At 50.8% G+C, this 13,713-nt stretch overlaps 1 protein-coding gene across 1 annotated transcript in view; it reads left to right on the top strand.

The window, feature by feature from the left end:
- The first annotated feature begins 228 nt into the window (after positions 1–228).
- LOC103020685 (bone morphogenetic protein 8B-like) overlaps positions 229–13,713 on the top strand; it is a 47,071-nt gene continuing 33,586 nt past the window's right edge. The window contains exon 1 of the mRNA XM_057533963.1: positions 229–577. Coding sequence (XP_057389946.1) covers positions 238–577 — 340 coding nt within the window. The 5' untranslated portion in view covers positions 229–237. The remainder of the gene's footprint in view (positions 578–13,713) is intronic.

Consider the following 13,713-nt stretch of genomic DNA (forward strand, 5'->3'; position numbering starts at 1 on the left):
GACGGTCTCCGGTCCCCGGAGGAGCCCTTGCCCGAGGAGGTGCGGCCGCATCCGACTACTCGGAGCCGCGACAGGCGCCGCGGGCCGGACGCTCTAGGGACCGCGCTGCGTTCGCGGGCGACGCCAGCCCCGTCCCGCCGGCCCCAAGCCCGGCCCGCCGCTCGCCGTCGGGGCGGCCCCAGCCCCTGGCCCGGCCGGGAGCGGATGCGCGCGCGGTGAGGCCGCCCGGGTCCCGCCATGGCCGCGCGCCCCGGGCCGCTCTGGCTGCTGGGCCTGGCGCTGTGCGCGCTGAGCGGCGGCGGCGGCGCCTCTGGCCCGCGCCCCTCGCCCGGCTGCCCGCAACGGCGCCTGGGCCCGCGCGAGCGCCGCGACCTGCAGCGCGAGATCCTGGCGGTTCTCCGGCTGCCCGGGCGGCCCCGGCCCCGCGCGCCGCCCGCCGCCGCCCGGCTGCCCGCGTCCGCGCCGCTCTTCATGCTGGACCTGTATCGCGCCATGGCCGGCGACGACGACGAGGACGGCGGGACCCCCGAGCGGCGCCTGGGCCGCGCCGACCTGGTCATGAGCTTCGTCAACATGGGTGAGAGCGGGCTCGGGGTGGGCGGCGGCGACCCCGCGAGAAGGCGAGTGGGGGACGGCGGGCCGAGGGTTCCCTCGGGGGCTGAACGCGGGCTGCAGAGGCGTGTGCGCCACCTCGGGCAGGGCGAGCGCCCTGCTGGGAGCGGGGAATCACCTTGTCGTGTACGAGGAACCGCGGGAGGGAAAACCGACCAGGTCAGGGCAGCGAAGTCTCAGGGGGGTGGGGGTCGGTGAGCTGCCGATCCGGCAGGGACAGATGAGGGATATGAGTCCCAGAGGCGTACATTCACCCGCGGCCAAACACACCCGACGGTAAGATTCATGTAGTGTCGGGTGGACGCGGGCAGTGCCAGGAAGACAGTCTGGTCCTGGGGAGGCAGATGAGTAAACAGAGGCTGTGATGCTGTCACGGTGATAAGGGCGATACTGAAGAGAGGGACAAAGTTCAGCGTGGAAAACCCTGGTCACATCATCAAAGCACCAGGTAGAGATGAGGACCCGGATGTTCTGAGTCCACAGCAGCCTCTTCCCTGGGCCACCTGGGGGCGGGGTGCTGCTGGGGGGTGGGGCGGTGGGGAAGGAGTAGACTCTGAGCTCGGCGGGGCAGGGACTGTTGTCTTGTCACCCTGGGCTCACACCCGGGACTTGGCTTGTCATGGAATGAGTGTCCAGGCCATTGAATGACCTGATGGGCAGCTTGGACCCTCTTTGTTCTCCCAGGTAAAGCCCAGCTTTCCCTCTCTGCAGAAATTATACTCCAAATCGTGGAGTCATTTACCCTTAAAGTTCTCAGAGATACGTTTTCCATTACTAAACTCTCTTTAATCTACATTCATGAACATATGTCCCCCACCTGCTTTGCCTCCTGTCTGTGGCCAGTGAGGGGCAGGAGTCTGGGCTGAGGCAGACACTAGGCTGGACCTGGGGACCCAAGGACTACAGCTCAGCCCCAGGTGGGGAGAGCTGTGGGACCCAGAGCAGGGAGAGGACCCTTGCCATGGCCACCGCCTCCCTTCACCTACAGCACCGCTCTTAACCCTCCCAACAGCCCTGTGAGCGACATGATATTCATCCCCATCTCCCAGGTGAGGACAGTGAGGCTCAGAGAGGCAGTGTCTTGCTCAGGACCACGTGGCCTCTATGTGGCCAAGCCAGGACAGGCCCAGGTTGTTTGGCCCTCCATCCAGTGCTCAAGGAGGTGACATTTCTGTGTCGGGAGGGCAGGCTTTCAAGGTGGAGAGAGCTTTCAGAGGGATTTCGGCAGAGGAACCCAGGGGTCAGAGTGACAGTAAGTTTTGTGGGTCTTCAGCCATTTGCCTCAAGGAGGCCCGTCCCCCCCAAACCAGAGCTCGTGATGGGCTCAGGTAGGGGAGCGAGCAGCAGGAGGCAGCCGTTAACCTGTGCTGAGAGCCCAGTGCCAGGCCCAGGACTTGGGCTGGCGGGTTCTAGATGCCACCTTCCTGGTTAGAGGGCAGGGGTGGGGACTTGGGACAGAAGCGACCACATGTGGAACTGAGGCTGGAGCTCTGTGCTGGGGGCAAGCTGACCCCGGGCTCAGGACCAAGAAGAGCTGTGGATGCAGTCACCCTGAGAATGCCTCCAGGGGAGCCGTCCATCTGAGTGAGTCACCGCCTAGCCCATGTCCCTCTTCCCCCAGCATCCCCTGGGGCAAGGGGTGCACAGCCCTGGTGGGAGCTGCTACTGTGAGTCGAGCAGCACCCTGAGCTCAGGAGGAGCTGGTTGCCCTCCTGCTTCTGCTCTGTGATCTTAGGCAAGTCCCTTGCCCTCTCTGAGCCTCAGATCTCTCCTTGTAAAATGGGGCTCCTAGTGATCTATCCTCAGAGTTGTTGTGTGATAGGTTGACAGAGGGGGAGGGGCAGAAAGTCAGCCCCCTTTTTAGGGTGAACCTGGCCCTGGTCAGTGCTGATCCCAGACCCTCCCAGCTGTTGCTCAGCCTTGGTGTGGATGTGATGGAAATGTCCCCACATGTCTTATAGACATGTGAAACCCAGAAACAGATTTTTAAAGCCAACCAAAGGTGTTTCTGTTTTTGAATAAAAACTAGCATTTGAAGTTCCATAGTCCTATAAATACTCATTTCATCCATGCAGCAACTCTGTTTTACCAGTCTTATTTCATGGGCTCAGAGAGGTTAAATAACTGACCCAGGGCCACACAGCACGTCCATGGCATCATCCAGGCTGTGGATTCCAAATCCCAGTTTCTTCCCACACCACTTGTGTGTGTTTCATGAAGATCTAAGGCTTCTGACGCTGTGGATTAACAAGCAGATCTTTGTTCAGTGGAAGCCTGGCCTGTGGGCAGTCCAGCCAGCTGTCTGAGGGCCTTCTTTATTCTCATGTACTAATTACACTAGTAAAACTCCTTCAGTTCGAGTAGTTTTAACTGGTAATTACCTAGGCTGATGTGGGGGATTAGAACCTACCAGGATTGTTTCCTCCGTTGGAGGCCCCGGCTCCAGGACCCTGAAGGTCAGCGGCCCCTGAACCACCGTGGAGTCTAATAGCAGAGTCGCTGGGGCATCAGCGCCCACACCGAGGCTCCCACACCTGTTGGCTCCAGCTCCACCTCTGCTATTGGCCTCATCAGCTCCTGAGAAGCCAACCGGGCCTGGTGCTTGCCGGGCCCCTGACCGTCAGTGGCACCTGTAGGACCCAGAGGCCTGGGCCTGCCGTCCAGGGGTCAGGCCTCTGCTTTTGAGCAGATGCTTTAGGAGCCGTGTCGTGACTGACAGGGCCTGTGTTGGGGGCCAGGGCCGCGGTCAGAGCTGGGCCCTGCCTGGCCTGCCTGTCGACCTCCGCCTGTGGACTCTTGGCTCCCCTTGGCCAGGGCACAGTGACGGGGCCGCTGCCCTCGAGGAGCCGACGGAGCCTGTCCCTGGTGCCGCCTGAGCTCAGGGGAGGAGGCCCTGATCTGGGAGGCAGCGCCCAGGTTCTCGTCCCTCCTGGGCCTGCCGTGGACTCCTGCACGTCCCGAGCCACACCCCTTCCCTTCTCTGGGCCTCTGCTTTCCTGTCCAGTCCACAGCGATGGTGTCAGAAAAACGAGGTGCCTCCCAGCTCCGGCCCTGTGGCTCCTCGGAGGCAGCTTCTCACACCACCACCCATCCCTCCGCCCAGCTCGGTGTGACTGGCGGGACCCCCGAGTGCCTGAGCCGGCCCAGCCAGCCCTGAGGGAGGAATGAGACAGGAGAGACCACCTCTGCATGTTCCTCCTGAGCCCTTCTCCGCCTCCTGTCCTGGGAGCACCAGGTGCCCAGGCTCCAGAGTGAGAAACTGAGGCACAAACGGCACTGCAGGCAGAAGTGTAGTCAGAACTGAATGGGCCATCTTCACTTTTGTCCTGCCCCTTCCCTGGACTGGACTAATTCACTCCCGCGATCCTGGGGGGCTGAGGACGGGGGTGGGGATGAGCTGGGCTGTTGGATTCGGGAGGCGCCGGGCTCAGTGCACACGAGGGACCTGGCCCAGGTCCTGCTCAGCCCCCTGACCTCACCTCCGTGAGCCCCAGGGTCACTTTCTTTGGTTCTTTAGTAGGCAATTCTTGCATATTTTCCTGAATTCACTCCACAAATAGTCATGTAGTACCTGCTCTGTGCCAGGCTCCATTCTAGTTCCTGGAATATAACAGGGAATGAAACTAAGTCCCCCCTTGTGGAGCTGACCTTCCAGTGGGAGAGACAGATAACAGTACATCAGCCACAAGGTGATTGTCACGTGGTCTAGACAGTGCCGCCTCTCTCTGGAAACCGGGAGGGGAAGGACAGTGGGAGGGCAGGCAGGACTGGGCTGGGGGTTCTGACCTGGGACTCAACAGAATTTGCATCTTGACTCCACCCACTACTCTTGGTGTGATCTGGATTTTCAGTCCACCTCTCAGAACCTCAGTCTCCTCTATAAAACGGATATACTCACGGTACCCACCCTAGGGGCTGTTCAGCGATTGTGTGAGATGACACCCAGTTATGACCACATGCCCAGAACCTCCATGTCTGTGCTTTCATCTCATCTCACATTTACTGTCACATCTTTGTTTAATAAGAAGACAGTGAGGCTCAGAGAAGCTAGGTGGTTTTCCCAAGGCCACACAGCTGGTCAACTCCCTGCCTGCACATCTTCTGCTCTTGTCCTACACAGAAGTGGCCTCTCCCCCGAGTCCAGGGGCCATCGTTAGGCGCAGTACGTGCTGCTGAGCTAGACTGTGTTGAATGTGTGTTGTAAACTGAGAATCCTGTTTTTAAATTGTCTTTATTGCTTTGGGGTTTACAAATAATGCATGCTCATTGTACAAAATTCAGACCACAGAGGAACATATAACACAAGTGCCCCGGGAACCCTATTTCTACCAGCCAATCTCTTCAGGCAGCCACTTTCTGATTTCTATCACGAAACATTCCTTTGCTCTGTTCTTGAACTTCGTGTGAATGGAATCATACAGTACATACTCTGGGTCTAGTCTTTCACACAACATATTTTCTTGAAATTCATCCATGTTTTTGTTATATATGTTGTTCTCATGTAAATGAGTTGTTTGCATCGCAAACCATTCTTATTAAGGGACATTTGGGTTGTTTCCAGTTTTGGGTTGTTCATAAAGCTATCTGGACATACTTGTACACATTCCTCTGTAGATATATTAAACCTGGAGTTTAATCCTGACTCTGCCACTGGGGAGCTGTGAGACATCACACAGTTTTCTTTTAAAGTCTCTGCACCTCATTTCCTCACCTTTAAAACAAGGTTCATAAGGGCTGCCTCCCAGGGTTGTGTAGGACTAAGTGAAACAAGCAGTCAGGCCAGCCTTGTGCCTGCCACACGGTAGGAGAATAATAAATGGGAGCAGATATATTGCGTCCGACTTCCGTGCCTTTGCTCACATTGTACCCTCTGCATAGAATATTCTCACCCCCATTTCTTCTTTTAGAAGGGATGGGCGGGGTTTTCCATAAGTCTGACTCCTCCTACTCCTCCTCCTCCCAAAGAGACAGACTCCTTCCATGATTAGAGCCCTCAGCCTTGATCGTCTTTATTCCTTAGGATTCTGCCTGTCTGATCTGGGGGTACATCTAACCCCTCTTTCTGCTACTCCCCAGGAAACCACGAATAGCATGAGAACAGGGACCAAATATGCGTCTCATGGCAACCCCCAGACTGTACCCCCTGCCCCCGCATGGCCACAGGGCAGCCTGGCAAAGTTGAGGGGAAGAGGAAGGCAGCGGGAAAGCAGGGAGTGCCCAGAGCCAGGCGAAGGAGCCTGGGCCTGGGCGGGTGGCACAGAAGCAGGGCCAGCCTCCTCGTCTTTGCAGATCACCCTGGCCCTGCCCTGGGACCCGAGTCCCCGCAGGACCCAGCCTGGAGGACAGTGGCCTCAGCAGGCCACCTCTCAGGCACCTGTTGATGAAAGAATCTTGTGAACAGGTGACCCCCCCCATCTCAGAATTGCCACCCAGAGGTAGTCTAGGGCCACTCATTTTACATGGGCTCCAAGTCTGCAAAGTTCACATGTCAGGTTAATCCAGGCCCCTAACCTGACACGTGACCCCCAGCAAGTCTCTGCCCCTCTGGGCCTCAGTTTCCCATCTATGCAGGGTTGCCACGAAGGCCTTTGCAGCTCCCACAAAAGAATGTGTCCCCCACCCTCCCTGCGCACTGGTGGGGCTCCTCCAGGGCTGAGGCACAGGGCGGGAGGACACCCGCCACTCCTCACGGGCACCCACTCCCCACGGGAGAGAGGGGATGTGTCACCGTGACCACGGCTTTCTGGAAAGCCCCACAGTTCAGGTCTTTCCTGGGTTTGAACTGGAGGAACCACATCCTTCTTGCTCACATCTCCCTGGATCTATTTTTGGCCTTGGCGGGCTTGATGTGGTGCAGTGGGCAGGTTGTTCCCTTTTAATTTGGGCTCTGAAGCCGGCTGGGGCCTGGACCGGTAATTATGAGCACAGAGCCATTTATGGAAACAGCTCTTGAAAAAGTCAGTAATGAGAACTGACTAAAAATACCCCCAGAAGTGAAGCGGGGGGCCTGCTCTGGGCAGCGCTGAGATTCCTGGGCGGGAGGAAGCCCTGAAGAGGCAGAACCAGGAGGTGATGGATTCTGCAGCTCACTCGGGACCCGCACGGGCCGCGGAGACCCGGGTGTTTCCTTAGGTCTGGGGTCCCCCTCGGCCTTGTTACCGGCAGGACCACCCAGACGGGCCCACCCCATCCGCCTCCGGGGCCCCGAGGGAGCCTGTCCTCCACCTCGGGGCCGGGCCGTGAACGGAGGCGAGTCCCACAGTAAAGTGAGAACATGGGTGGCTTGGGTTGGAAACCCTCGGTGATGAGGAAGCCACTCCCAGACCAGCAGGACGCCTAGCCCAGGGGCTGCGCTGCTGGATGCTGAGCCGCTATCCTGGGGACCAGGAGCCCTTAGGATGAGGGGCCGGGCATGCCCTCTCTGGGCCCCCGGGACACGAGGGGCTGGATGAGCAGACCGCTGAGGCCTCCCGTTTCCACCCCACATTGTTCAGTCTCTGTCCTCAAATTGGTCACCCTCCAGAGGGCAGATGAACCAGCGACGGGGACCCCCGGGACAGGGAAAGGGAGAGACCGGCAGACTGATGTGTGTGGGGTCAGAGGCGGGCAAGGGGGCTTTCACAGCTGGACCGAGAAGAAAGTAGCCTTTATACTTGGCGGGATGGGGCAACCCCGGAGAGAGCGGCTTCGAGGAGGGACTCCAGGGGGAGGGTGTTTGCACCAGAAGGCCCAGGAGGCTGTGAGGATGGGCAGGGCCAGCCTGGGTGGGTGAGGGGTGGTGGCTGGACAGCAGAGCCAAGCATCAGACCCCCCCATGGACCCTGAGGGGCTGGGGAAGGGTTTGAGGGCAGGAAGGACTGTCAGGTCAGAAGATGCCATTCTGTCTGTCTAAAAATTTTATTGAAGTATAATTGATTTACAATGTTGTGTTAATTTCTGCTGTACAGCAAAGTGATTCAGTTATATATATTCTTTTTGATATTCTTTTCCATTATAGTTTATCACAGGATGTTGAATATAGTTCCCTGTGCTATACAGTAGGACCTTGCTGTTTATCCATCCTATATATAATAGTCTACATCTGCTAATCCCAAACTCCCAGTCCTTCCCTCCCTCACGCCCCCTTGGCAACCACAAATCTATTCTCTATGTCTGTGAGTCTGTTTCGTAGATAAGTTCATTTGTGTCATATTTTAGAGTCCACGTATAAGTGATATGGTATTTGTCTTTCTCTTTCTGACTTACTTCGCTTAGTATGATAATGTTTAGGTCCATTCATGTTGCTGTAATGGCATTATTTTGTTCTTTTTTATATATATACCTTATCTTCTGTATCCGTTCATCTGTTGATAGACATTTAGGTTGTTTCCATGTCTTGGCTATTGTAAATAGTGCTGCTGTGAATATAGAGGTGCATGTATCTTTTCAGATTATAGTTTTGTCTGTATATATGCCTAGGAAGAGAATTGCTGGATCATATGGTAGTTCTATTTTTAGTTTTTTTTTGTTTTTTTGGTTTTTAAAAATTATTTATTTATTTTTGGCTGCACTGGGTCTTTGTTGCTGCGCGCTGGCTTCCTCTAGTTGCAGCGAGTAGGGGCTACTCTTCATTGCGGTGCACGGGCTTCTCACTGCGGTGGCTCCTCCTGTTGCGGAGCACAGGCTCTAGGCACGTGGGCTTCAGTAGTTGTGGCTCACGGGCTTAGTTGCGCTGCAGCATGCGGGATCCTCCCAGACCAGGGCTCGAACCCGTGTCCCCTGCATTGGCAGGCAGATTCCTAACCACTGCGCCACCAGGGAAGCCCTATTTTTAGTTTTTGAGGAACCTCCATACTGTTCTCCACAGTGGCTGCACCAATTTACATTCCCACCAACAGTGCAGGAGGGTTCCCTTTTCTCCACACCCTCTCCAGCATTTATTATTTGTAGACTTTTTAATGATGGCCATTCTGACCAGTGTGAGGTGGTACTGCATTGTAGATTTGATTTGTATTTCTCTAATAATTAGTGATGATGATTATCTTCTCATGTGTCTATTGGATGTATGTCTTCTGTATGTCTTCTTTGGAGAAATGTCTATTTAGGTATTCTGCCCATTTTTTGATTGGGTTGTTTGTTGGTTTTTTTGTGTGTGTGTTATTGAATTGCATGAGCTGTTTATATATTTTGGAAATTAAGCCCTTATTGGTCCCATCATTTGCAAATATTTTCTCCCAATCCATAGGTGGCTGTCAAAAGATTCCTTTTTTTTTTTTTTTTGACTGTGCCGTGCAGCATGCGGGATCTTAGTTCCCCAACCAGGGATCGAACCCAAGCCCCCTGCAGTGGAAGCACGTAATCTTAACCACTGGACCGCCAGGGAAGCAGATTCCATTCTCTTAATAGGCATGCTGAACTGGAAGAAGAGGGTGTCTTTTGAAACAAGATAAATTTTAGTCAGAAACAAGACAGATTTGGGTTGTCTCAGTGACTCTAAATTTGGTCCAGGGCACAAAAATAGCCCAAGCCTTTATTGGTGTCAGGCTGGCGGATACAGGGTGTGACATCTGGAGATCTAGCCTGTGTGGAGGGCGCAGGCCTCAGACATGGGAAGGCAGAACATGGATGGTGGCCGTGGTGGTGGAGGCTGCCTCGTGCCCCCGGCAGGCTCTTCCTGCAAATGTGGGATCTGGAGGCCTTTTTATCAGAGGCTGGAGGAGAAGGCCGAGGGTCTGAGTCTGCTTATTTTCCAAGAGCCACAATAAGGGGTTAAGAAAGTAAACACTCTGACTGCTTCCCTAAGCGGAGCTTTGTAGAAAAGAAGGTACCTGTGGAACCAGCAGTGGCATCGTGTGTCCCCAGTGCTGGGTCCATGCCTTACCACTCAGGTATCTCAATGGAGCTGGCTGTCAAGAGTCTCTGTTGGCTTCAAGAAACTACAAGTGGCTTCCAACCCACCTCACAGGGTCGTGAAGTGTCATAACATCAGCAAGAGGTGAACTTTATTAAATACTTCCTAGGTCACAGAACTTCTTTGAATCACTGTGATGAATTCTTGAAGGCTGAGAAGTAGGATTTATTGTACATGAACTGGCCTTGCTTGTCACTCCAGCCTCATCTTGGACACCTAGACCCTGGACCACTAGATTCCAGCCCTGTGGGCCTCCTGGATGTTTCTCAAAGATTCAGGGCCTTTGCATTTGTGGTTCCACCTGCCTGGAAGGTTCTTCCACCACCTCTTCACATGACTGGTTTTTCCTCCTCCTCCAGACTTGACTGTTTATTTCCCTCATTTACCAGGGTTTAGAATAGTGAATTGATTCCTAGCATTCTGCAAAGGCGGTGGTTCTCAGTCTCCCAGGAGACATTTGGGACTATCTGGAGACATTTTTGGTTGTCACAGCTGGGGAAGGGAAGGTGGTGCCACCGGCATCCAGTGCGCAGAGGCCAGGGATGCTACTAAATATTCTACAGTACACTGTACGTCATCCACAGCAAAGAACTATCACCCACGACAAAGAATTATCTGGCCCAAAATGTCAGTAGTGCCAAGTTTGAGAAATTCTGTCCAAAGATGACCAATGCTGCTGCTGCTGACCTAATGGATGTTAATATACGTGATACTTTTCAATCTATTACAGTTCTCTCTGATGCTCAAATTGTCCCTTCCATGCCTGTTATGCAGCCTCTTCAGGTTAGCTTCAGAGTACTTTTAACTCTCTCCTAGGAGATTCAGGGAGCTTCCTTGCCTTCTGGGATGAGATGTTCCAGGCTGTGCTTACGCATTTCCTGCCCTGGGTCAGAAATGGGCCATTTCTCTAAGAGCCCTGGTGCCTCGTGGTGGAGTTGATCATTTAAGACTACACTCGGGGCATTAGAGCTCCCCACTGTCCCTCCTTGGCCACCATTTCTAGGCTTTTTCAGTGGACAGAGCTAGGGAATATGTATTTTCTAAGAGAAAAAAATCACGAGTTCAAACAAAATTTCCTTTTTTAAAAAAATTATTATTATTATTTTTTTTGGCCGTGCCGGGCGGCATGCAGGATCTTAGTTCCCTGATCAGGGATCAAACCCGCGCCCCCTGCAATGGAAGTGTGGAGTCTTAACCACTGGACCACCAGGGAATTCCCCAAACTAATATTTCTTTTTTTTTTTTTAATATTTATTTATTTATTTATTTATTTTTGGCTGCTTCGGGTCTTAGTTGCCCCACGTGGGACCTTCATTGCGGCACGTGGGATCCTCCGCTGTGGTGCGCGGGCTCCTCTTTGTTTGTGGCCCACATGCTCAGTAGTTGTGTGAGCGAACTTAGTTGCCCCGTGGCATGTGGGATCTTAGTTCCCCAACCAAGGATCAAACCTGCGTTCCCTGCATTTGAAGGCGGATTCTTAACCACTGGACCACGAGGGAAGTCCCCAAATATTTCTTTTTTAAAAATATTTTTTTTATATTGGAGTATAGTTGATTAACAGTATTGTCAGGTGTACAGCAAAGTGATTCAGTTATACATACACGTGTCTATTCTTTTTCAAGTTCTTTTCCCATTTAGATTATTACAGAATATTGAGCAGAGTTCCCTGTGCTATACAGTAGGTCCTTGTTGGTTATCTATTTTAAATATAGCAGTGTGTATATGTCAATCCCAAACTCCCAATCTATCCCTCAAACTAATATTTCCAATTCAAGCTTAGGATTATAGACTTACTTAAATTCTTTTTTTTATATTTTATATTTCTATTTTCTTTTGCACTGAATAATTTGGTCCTAACAACATTAATATGATAGTTGTTTGCTTTATCCTACAAGTATATATATATATATATATAACTTATATATATTATATATATAAATATGTTATATCCTACACGTATAATAGGTGTAGAATAACATCATCATAGCAATATGATTACTGAAAAATTAAGATTTAGTTTTAGTTTATTTTGTCCTTAAGCTATCCCACTAGGGATATACAGTCAAACTACTGTTTGAAAATGACTTGAAATAATTCCTCACTGTGTGGGTAAGCCACCAACTCAATATACCCATCATTTATTTACTTTATTTTGCATTTTAGTCTTAGGTATTACTCTTTGTTTTTGTATTTTGAATTATTCTTGTTTTATACTTATGTGAAATATTTACAAAATTTACAAAGCAAGGGACATTCAGAGATGCCTGGCTTCCATGCCTGTCTCCTACACTCTGTCTCTGTTCTCTTCCTCCAGCAAAAGATAACTACATTTTTTAAGTTGAAATATAGTTGACATACAATATTATGTTAGTTTCAAGTATACTACATAGTGATTTGACATTTGCACACATTATGAAATGATCACTGTAAGTCTAGTAACCATCCGTCCCCATTCAAAGTTATTACAATATTATTGGCCATATTCTTTATGCTGTATATTACACCCCATGACTTGTTTATTATAATAACTGCAGATTTGTACCTCTTAATCCCCTTCACCTATTTCACCCACTCCAACTATTTCTTAATTAATTTATTAGTTTGTAGTTTATCTCCGTTTTAAAAATACAATTACATATATACGTACCTATGATGTGTATGCATTTTTATAATATTTGTATTTTGACCCGTTCTTAGATAAAAGGTATATTATCTGTACTGTTCACCTTAGTTCTTTTTAAAAAAACTGTCTCCTGGAGATCACTTTATTGCAGAATATAGATGATCTCTTTGTTCTAATTTACAGCACCCCATCATGAAGAGGTACCGTGGTTCATTTATTCCATCTTCTGTTGATAGACATTTGGGTTGTTTCCAGTCTTTTTCTGTAACAAGTTACAAAATTGGGTCATAACAAATAGTCTTGTATGTACATCTTTTTGTATTTCTGTGAGTGTGTCTTTGGGACAATTTCTTAGAAATGAGATGTTTGGGTCAAAACATGTATAATTTTGCTAGATATTGCCGGATTCCCCTCCATAAGGATTATGCCATTTTGTGTTCCTGCCAGCAATGCACGAGTGCTTGATCCGGTCTTAGAGTGTCTTTCTGGAAATATTTTTCCAAAGTACCACATCTAAAGTAACCCCACACTGGGGGCTTCCTTGGTGGCACAGTGGTTGGGAATCCACCTGCCAATGCAGGGAACACGGGTTTGAGCCCTGATCCGGGAAGATCCCACATGCCATGGAGCAGCTAAGCCTGTGCGCCACAACCACTGAGCCTGCGGTCTAAAGCCCGCGAGCCACATCTACTGAGACTGCATGCCACAACTACTGAAGCCCATGCACCTAGAGCCAGTGCCCCCAAAACAAGAGAAGCCACCTCAATGAGAAGCCCACGCACCCTGCAACGAAGAGTAGCCCCCACTCACTGTAACTAGAGAAAGCCCACGTGCAGCAAGGAAGACACAATGCAGCCAAAAAATAAATAACTAAATAAATAAAATTTATTAAAAAAAAAAAATAAAGTAACCCCACACTGAACTGGAACTAAAGGTATAACTCTAATTTTTAAAATAGATATATCCAGAAAAATAGAAATAAATACAGATGTGTGTTTATGCATGGGTTAGTATACACAGATATATTTCCTAGCTCTGTCCACTGAGAGCGCCTAAAAGCATGACACTTTATTTTATTTTATTTATTTATTTTTTTTAATAGTTTTTTTTAAAATATTTATTTATTTATTTATTTATTTATTTATTTATGGCTGTGTTGGGTCTTCGTTTCTGTGCGAGGGCTTTCTCTAGTTGTGGCAAGCGGGGGCCACTCTTCATCGCGGTGCGCGGGCCTCTCACTATCATGGCCTCTCTTGTTGCGGAGCACAGGCTCCAGATGCGCAGGCTCAGTAATTGTGGCTCACGGGCCTAGTTGCTCCGTGGCATGTGGGATCCTCCCAGACCAGGGCTCGAACCCGTGTCCCCTGCATTGGCAGGCGGATTCTCAAACACTGCGCCACCAGGGAATCCCGACACTTTATTTTAATAAGCACGCCGTGTGCTCAGAGCTTGGTGTTTAAATCCCCATTCTATACATGGTAAATGAAATGAACCAGAGCTCCTTGGAGAAGTGACTGATGTCAGCAGCGAGGAATGGGAAATCACAAGATGGGCCTGGAGCATCTGGTGGTGCCAGACAATTAGGAAA

This window comes from Balaenoptera acutorostrata, chromosome 1, assembly GCF_949987535.1.
Source record: "Balaenoptera acutorostrata chromosome 1, mBalAcu1.1, whole genome shotgun sequence".
Lineage (NCBI taxonomy): Eukaryota > Metazoa > Chordata > Mammalia > Artiodactyla > Balaenopteridae > Balaenoptera > Balaenoptera acutorostrata.